The sequence below is a fragment of the Dermochelys coriacea genome, chromosome 9 (assembly GCF_009764565.3).
Source record: "Dermochelys coriacea isolate rDerCor1 chromosome 9, rDerCor1.pri.v4, whole genome shotgun sequence".
Classification (NCBI taxonomy): Eukaryota; Metazoa; Chordata; order Testudines; family Dermochelyidae; genus Dermochelys; species Dermochelys coriacea.
Window position 1 is genome coordinate 42,401,481 of NC_050076.1, and position 8,730 is coordinate 42,410,210.

At 38.6% G+C, this 8,730-nt stretch overlaps 1 protein-coding gene across 3 annotated transcripts; it reads right to left on the minus strand.

Moving 5' to 3' along the window:
• Positions 1-192: 192 nt before the first annotated feature.
• MRPS22 (mitochondrial ribosomal protein S22) lies at positions 193-8,509 on the minus strand. 3 transcript variants are annotated; one of them, XM_038415254.2, is made up of 8 exons: positions 8,217-8,509; positions 7,083-7,246; positions 5,597-5,761; positions 4,913-5,056; positions 4,250-4,333; positions 2,223-2,368; positions 597-705; positions 193-312 (listed from the first exon to the last, which is right to left on the minus strand). In XM_038415254.2, the coding sequence occupies exons 1-8, from the start codon at positions 8,344-8,346 to the stop codon at positions 220-222; spliced, it is 1,035 nt and encodes a 344-aa protein (XP_038271182.1). In that variant the 5' UTR covers positions 8,347-8,509; the 3' UTR covers positions 193-219. The 3 variants fall into 3 exon arrangements, with proteins under 3 accessions (XP_038271182.1, XP_043348784.1, XP_043348783.1); XM_043492849.1 differs by having other exon boundaries at positions 8,246-8,391; XM_043492848.1 differs by lacking the exon at positions 4,913-5,056 and having other exon boundaries at positions 8,217-8,396.
• Between the last annotated feature and the right edge of the window lie 221 nt (positions 8,510-8,730).

Consider the following 8,730-nt stretch of genomic DNA (forward strand, 5'->3'; position numbering starts at 1 on the left):
AGCAAGGGTGACATCTTCCAGTTTTATAGTTGCAGAATTCTTGTAAAAACCGAGATTTATTGGTATCTACAGTTTGCTATTTTATGAAGAGTCTGAACCACATACCTCAGTCACTTGTGTTTCTTTTAGAGTTCTATACAGCTGTAGCCACATTTTGTACTTCCCACATGTTAAAATGATAGGATCATTTAATCAAGTGTTAAATTTCAGGCTTTTATTTCACAAAGCTGCTGAACTAGCCAGTGCTTCTTGATAACCCTGAAGAGCCAGCTCTATATATCCTACCTTCTTTGATTCTGTTTTCATGAACACCTGTTAAAGATAACAGCTATTAAAATGGTGACAGTACAGCAGAATTTATTCTACAATTTCTGATTTATAGACCGACTATTCCTTGTGGCATCTCAGCATACCCCTTACTTTAAGTTGGGTGTAGTGGTTTCTTATACATACCTGCTAATATTTGTACAGTCATTTGATAGTTAAAGAGGGTTCCTTACAGAACTAAGAGGCTGTGTGGCTAGATATAAAAGTAGGTATCAATGTGAACCTCACCTTTCCATTATTATATCCAAAGCAGGAAAAGTGTACTATACCTTGATTAAATCTACTCCATGAACTTCCTGTTCTTTTGCTGCTTTTGCGGATTGACAGTCAGGATGGAGCATATGATAGAGCTTGATTAAGTATGTAGCATCCTCCATTCTAAAAACAAGTTAAGACTCATTTTACAGTTTTTTGGAAATACCATAGTACAAGTATATGAAAGTATGTAGGTACACCAGCCCATAACTAAGATCCAAGCAACACTTTGAACACATCTCCAAATTGTAAGTGAGCTTCTATATCAAAGGTGTCACATCTTGGCACTCTTTATGCTATATGCAGAATAAGAATGCTAAGGGTGTAGAGAAGCTGACCCATGCATGTCTTGTTTAAGGCCTGTGCTATTAGTCCCTCCCTAGCATACATTTCAAAATATACAATGGCTCTCTCTTCTGCCAAATGGGAATATTTATCTTCACCAATCCTGGAGTGTAAAATTGCTAACTATCTGGCCAGTTTCCAGAGCTTTCTCTGATCTAATGTTGTTTTCCCTCCTAAAAACATTGAATCACATCTCCCAAAATTTAACTGAAAAGCAAATGAGAATTAGTCCTAAATGTAGATGACATGGTTACTTATCTCACAAAAAAGCAGCAGAAAGGGAAGTTTTTTTCAGTAACTGGAGTTCCTCAAATTCCCTTTAAATGTTTCCCAGTCCTACATAATATTTGATTTTAAGCATCACCCACTACTGAACCTTTTTAAAAAGTTAATATTTTTCCCTAAGATGAACTTCAGTGAATGTGGTAGCCACTATTACAAGAATCCCATCTCCCGTTTAAACCTAGGATTTAAGATTTTATAGGGTACAAAACATACTCTCCAGTTCCCACTGTTTCACTTGTCAGTTATAATCAAGTATCAGTCATGACATGACATTTAAGAACATGCATCAGCTACCCCTGGTCTTGCACCAACATTTCAATCAAGGTTGTTTTGGAGCTATTAAAGATTGATTTGTAAATTAATAGTATCTTTATTAGCTACTTAAAAGCCATACAATAGTCTAGTGGTAGCTGAAACAGCTCTGCTGGAATAATTTCTGGTTTTTGCTAGTGTTCAAGAAAGAGAAGTCTCAAAGTGGCTGGAATGAGACATTTTTAGTGAAGGTGCTCTTACACAAGTAAAGTACCTCACTGAGGCCCTGGAAACTCCAGGGCAAAAACCACAAACTGCCCAAAAATGCAGTCATTTCCCCAATTTGAGTATGTATACAATAAGGACTAATGATGCTTCATTTTCACCCTGTCCTCCTAAAGGATAAGGCCAATCCTAGAATTCCACTTAAAATCATGAAGTGATCAGTTTACAAAGTATACACATAATTTAAGATTGAGTCTCAATACTTCACTGAGTAAAAAAAGGTTATAAACTGCAATTATGATTATTTTTGTTAAGTTAAATTCTGCAGGAACTAAGAGGCACAGGTCAGTATTGCCTCAATACAACCCATAACTTTTTTGCATGTATATCCCTTTGCATAAGCCAAAAATCACAGCATCTTTTAGGAAAAATTTTGCAGTAGTATTTTCATGACTATTTGAAATCAGATTTGATTTTAACTATGTTTAGATGCTAGGAAAACAAAGCAAAGCTAGTGTCTAAACAGCACTTACAAATTTCTCTGGATCATATCGATCAATAAGCCATCTGTCTTCTTCCTATTTACCAAATACCACACCATTCCTCCAAAGTGTCTTGTTGAACGCAGAAGATCATATTTGGCATGTTTATCAATGTCCTCGTACGTCTGATGATGAACCTACCCAAAATGAGATTTTAGTTTACAGTCCTGAAACTGCCAGAAGAGTAACAGATTTACCTTTGCAACACCTGCAAAAGGTCTAAAATAGTGCTGACAGCACACAGATGGCCTCAGAATAATGTCAAACCTAGATGGTTGTATGTAAAAATCTTAATTTTAGATAACAGGACATCACATTGGGATATCTCAATTCTAGGGGGTAAATTAGAGGGAAATACTGACAGTCACAGCTAACACTTTCATTATTTTGGGAAAATGTTAGTCTGAAGCCTTCAGCCTACTCCGTAGCTATGCTCAAGTGACAGGATCTTCACCCAAAGCTTTGAGGAAAAAAGAAAGCAGGAAGGAAGCAGGTGGTGTATGCAAGGAACCAGCAGAACACCTGCAGTCTCACACCTCAATTTCAATAGATGCTGTGAGGTAAAATGTGTTAATAGTTTATGAAAAAAAATTTTAGAAGTCTAAATTTGCCTTTTCAACAATATCTACTTAAACTTATTTTTCACACTATAGTGTCCCAGTTCGAACAATAAAAACACAATTGCTCTTTGGTTTGTAAATCAGTTTCACTTTCAAGTTCTGACACAGCAGGAAGCTTCAGTGTTTGGGTTATGGGAATGGTTTAACGTTGATTTCAAGGAACTGCTGTAGTAAGATACTATTCAGCATGAGTAAGGGTGACAATCAGGCTCAAAATGACATCTTAGGGTAGAGTATAGGAAAGGTTATTAAGAAAAAGTTAAGGGAAACTAATTGCTAAATATGGAACTATGTTCTCATACATTTTCAATAAACACTAAGAAGTTTTACAACTATATCGTGTACTTGAATTAAGAATACAGGTTCCAAGAGTTAAACAAAATGGATAAGTAAAACATTAAATTCTTCTTTATTCCAATTAGGAGCACTTGGCACTTTTGAAAATCAAGCCACTGGCATGGTTTAAAGTTAGGAGCCAATTTTTATAAATCTTAGCTAGTGCCCCTAAATAATTTCAAGTAGCTAGTACTAACAAAAGAACTATTTACTTTTTTCACTTGGAATCTTAAGGTCTATTTGCATCTGCTCCAGTCAGATTTTGTAAACAAATAACTACTCATTTGAGTAGTCTTACTGAAGTCAATGGGACTATCTAAATAAGTAAAATTACACACATGCCTAATTGTATGTAGGAGAGTATTTCTTAATGTTAACAGTATAAAATTAAAAACATTCATATTTCAAAGCTTATCTTTAACACTAAAACTTATACTTTTCCAGAAAATTCTTTTAGCTACTCTTTTCACAATAACGAGATTTTTAGCCTGCTTACTTTGCGCAATTGACAGCACTGTACATAATCTGTTTGTGTGGGTCTTTCACACTGCCACAACGGAGAGAAAAATATTGACAGTCTATAGCTGGGGTAAGTGTAGTAGCTGAAGCCATTTTTAACACATTACATTCACTCAATATCAAGTTGGTACCGTACCTTTAACTTACAAAACTATATAATATGTACAAAATTCTAGTATGTATTGTTCACTAAAGTTGAATTTGTTTTGAAATGGTAAACATATTGATAGTGTTACAAAAAAGGAACAGTTGCACAGATAATTTACTAAATGAAAATATAGAATCAGAGGTAGATACAACTGGACAGTGATTTTTTTTGTTTTCATAACATGCTGGTCTCATAGAAAAATGTATATTAAAAGAACCGCACATACATTTTCACTAAATTTCCAGCAGCATTTTTATATCTATGCAGCTATTAAAAGGCAATACGATTTTTCAATCACTATGGTCCACAGAGAACTCATATTCTCATACAAATGAAAACATACAAGTTGTCATCAGCATTAAGCCTTCCTATTAGAAATAATAAAATGGACTTACTCTGATATAGTTAGCTGAATCTGGCTCAAACTGTGCAATGCACAGGTTAAGTACATCTTCATGACGGTCTTCACGAAACACAGTCTAAAATGACAGTTGTAATTCAGGAATGAATTTTATATTACCCCTTATTCTAAAATGAAAAAATTAAACAGTCACTACTTTTCTATTTTAGGTAATGACACCTCTCAGGAAGTGTCAACAGATACAAGGCCAAGAATGACAAGCCACCTGAGTGCAATAATTGCCCTTAGATTCCTTACTGCAATAATGGAATGAAATATATAAAAGTAAAGAAAAAACAAACAATTTGTTTGCCGGAAGCCACACTGCATTTTCAGGTCAGGCACGTAGTCTTATCAATACACAGAGTAGTTAAGTTTGGGCCTGTAACATAGACAACTCATTCCATCTGATTCATCTGCACAAAATTTGTTTGTTCCTGACTACCAGACCTGTAAATTTATGAAAATGAGCTATGCTGATAAGTATCTTTATACAAGACTAACTGAATGCACACTACAGGTTTCTAAACCAGTATCACTGAAGTGGAAAAAAAACAAGGCCTTTACAACACACTTTTAAACTTTCAATTTCAGTAACACTCTATACCAGAAGAGCAACACTAGTGATGAATCTCCACAAAGCCAAAAACAAAATTACCGTAAGGTTTTTATCCTTGAATGTTGGTGGTGGAACAAGTTTGCGTCCCTCTCTCGGGAAGTACACCTGAATCATCCTGTCCCGTTCTTCCCAGGTGGCCTTACGTAATACACCACTTGGTTCTCTAACTACAATGAAACGCTCCTGAAATCAAGGGGGGGAAAAAAATTTTTTTTGCACATTTTATCACCATATTTTTCCCTTAGTATTCTGAGGTGAGGTGGGGGAAATCTGGCTGGAAAAATCCTACTACGCAGCAGCTCAGGATAAGCAGAAATTCTAGAAACGGGCTTTCCTATTCACTTAACTGTAAACTCGTCCAATGTCCTTCATATTTATGCTTGTTACTCATGTTCTAGAGATGGAAAAACTAGTTACAACAAGGGAAATTCACTGAACACTTACTGAAAAATTGCAAATATCTGGCTTTCTTCTGAACACCCAAAAATGAGATCTGACTCCCCTCCTTTCCTTTCAAGAGAAATTCCTGCATTACAGCATCAGAATGTAATTTTTAGTTCTGCTGGCAATAAATGTTTCCTCAATTTTATTCTGTACTTACCTGAGGTTGAACTGTGATAACATATTTTAGTGAAACCCAAGATTGTTCCTTTGAAGTTACAAGTAAAAAATCAGGTAATAGTCAAGAAGCTCTCTTGCAGAATATATTAGTAAGTTACTCACACGGTGTGGAGTGCTATAAGTTACATCAGTAAATACATATTTGACAGTTTCAGTTCCTTCCAGAATCCTGTCTTCTGCTAACACATCATCAATTGGCTCTCGCTCACTCAGAACAGGGGGCATTTTTAATCGTTCTTTAGCTTCCTCAATGGCTTTTCTTGTGGCCTAAAAAGAGAAAATCCAATAACTGTACAGTGAAATATCACACTGGATTGAAGAGTCATTCAGTACCGGGATGTTAAAAAATAAACTTCCCTCAACTTTTACTACACTGAAATATATTCCAGAGAGAGACACCGGCTGGCTAAAATATAATGCAGGTGATTCTTATATAAATGATATACCACTAGTCCTGACTTAAAAACATGGCTTTGTCATACTCTTGATTACTTCTCCTGAAGGAAGACTGGAAATTGGGAAAGGTGGACAATAGATTCAAAGAGAATACTGAAGATGCTTAAGTCACCTAATATATTTCAGCTAGTCCCTAGGTTCATTAAAACATCATCACCTGCTTAGGAGAGACCCAGGACTGTGGTAGTTACCAAACTGGCTTAAGTTAGGAATCTCAACCATCTAGAGGTTCAGCCAGGGAACAGAGAAGATGCTGTGGACAAAAGACTTCCAGGATTTTAGGTAGTTGGACATGAAACAAACATACATAGAAAACACACACACAGAACAGCAAAGAAAAAAAAAAATGAAGTTTAATTAAAAAAAAATCATCATTCTAGAGAGACAGAACTATATGCAGTTTACTCTCTTCCATACACAATAAACCAAAACCCAAGAGAAAAGGAGAAAGAAAGACTTCAAGGTAAAATATCTTCCAAGATACTTAGGAGGACATCACTACATTGAAATCTAGTCACTTAAAGTTAATACATCTGTGCCCAAGTTGCCCTGCCTTTTTGTTAGTTTACTCTAGGTTTCATTTTCCTTTTAAAAAAAAAAAAAAAAAAAGCATTTCACCCCTGCAGTTATGCTGAATCTCAACTTTTGCACAGGCCTTAATGATTGTGAAGTCATCAACCTACTACAGCCTTTTACTAAACAAAGACTGACTTCTAACGACAAAGAAATCAGGAGTTTGATTCACACTGCTTGAGTAGAGTTGGTATTGAATTTCAAAGACATTAAACAGATTTAAAACAATTTTGTTCTTAAATTGTGTTTTCCTGGTAACATTTCCCATTAATCTTTTGAAAAATGTATGCCTACTGACATTCAACTCCTCACACAAAAAAAAGTAATCAAAAGGAAATTGACCATCACTTAGAGTACCAGTAAAATATATGTTATTTACAAAATGGGATGGAATGGTGTAGTAGGGGACAGAATTTCAAATATATTTTATATAGTGCTTAATACAGGTCTGTCAGTAGGACAGCTGTGTTCATGAAAGTATACAAGAACTTTATCTGTTGTAAACCTTTTGATTAAACAAATTATATATATATATTTTAAAAAAAGAATGGCATCATACCTCTGCTAGCTGTTTTTCTGTCATTAACTTGTAAGTGGGTGGTTTAAGCTCCTGTTTAATGGGTCTAAAAATCTTCTGCAAATCCAACCCTGTCATCTTAGAGAGTAAACTCTGAACAAGTTCATCCGTAAAACAAGGCTTTGTGACATCTGACTTCTTTTTGTCTGAAAGAGATTTTATAAAAATTAGATTTTCTCTTGCTTAGATTAACATCCAATAGGCTCAAAGTTCTGAATACCAGACCTGTGTAATTTAGGCATATGCCAGTCAAGAATGAAACGGACCAAGAAGTGAAATGTGCAAGTGACAAGTTCCTTCAATACTTTCAAAATTCAAGGCATTAGTCTGGAGGGTAAAACTCCAAAACATACTGACTGTTCGCAAGTTAGGCGGTGCTCAGGAAAGAACCACTCTGGAGCATTTTCAGGTCTCAAACATGCTGAGTTTGTGTTTAGAGGATCCTGTTCCACCCCATGTCTCCAAGAGTTCAGAAGATAAAGGAGTGTATAGGTGCTGGAACTAGTGCTGCCGCACCCCCGGGGCTGAAGTGGTTCCCATCACGTACAGGTTTCAGAGTAGCAGCCGTGTTAGTCTGTATTCGCAAAAAGAAAAGGAGTACTTATGGCACTTTAGAGACTAACAAATTTATTAGAGCATAAGCTTTCGTGAGCTTCAGCTCAGTTCATCGGATGCTCTGTTTTTTCCACCAAACGCATCCGATGAAGTGAGCTGTAGCTCACGAAAGCTTATGCTCTAATAAGTTTGTTAGTCTCTAAGGTGCCACAAGTCCTCCTCCTCTTTTTGCATCATGTACAGGGTTTCCCGTTTGGTTCAATGGCTCTCAGCACCCTTGAAGGGGTGGCACAGCTCTGTCACTGCAGGCTCTCCAGAGTCAGCCCGCAGGGCGAGCCAGGCCTTTCCTGCCCAGGGCGGGGAGTGGGCGCGCAGGGGGCGGGGACTTGGCTGCTGCCCGAGGGCCAAGAGCCCAAGCGGACGCGGACGGAGGAGAGCTGCGGCGAGCAGCGCAGCCCTCACCCCGCTGCAGGACGCGGGGCTGCACCCAGCAGCTCGCTTCCCGCCCCGCTCCCTGTCCCTTCCTCAGGCCGTGGGCTCGCGGCGCGCCCGGCAACCTACCGGCCTCTGAGCCCGCGTCCTGGCCGTACCTGCGGCTCCCCAGCAGGGCGCGCCCTGGGCGCTGCACCCCGAGGGGAGCTGCCGCGCGGCGCCACAAGCACCGCCACCTGGGCACTCCGAGGGCCGCCATGCTGCTGCGCTACTCAGCCCGCCTCGCTCTCACAACGCGGCTTCCGGGTGACCGCGCTAGGCACGCTGGGACGTGTAGTCCCTGGGACACACCGCCAGTCCTGGGCCCCGAGGGGCGGCGGGAAGGGAAGAGCCTGAGAGGGGGCGGGTCCATGTCTGCCCTGGGAGACTGGCAGAGGCGGAGCCATTGAGAATATTAATATTCATTGCGGTCAGTGTCCTAAGGCCAGACAGGTGTCACCAGGAGGCTGGAGGAAATGCAAGGTTTGGGGGGCCGGGGACCTCTGGATTGGAACAAAAAAAAAAAAAAAAATCAAAACTTTGGAAGTTTCCTGAGAAAAAAAATTTTCAAAAGAAAAAAAAAAAAAAAAAGATTCCAGGTCAG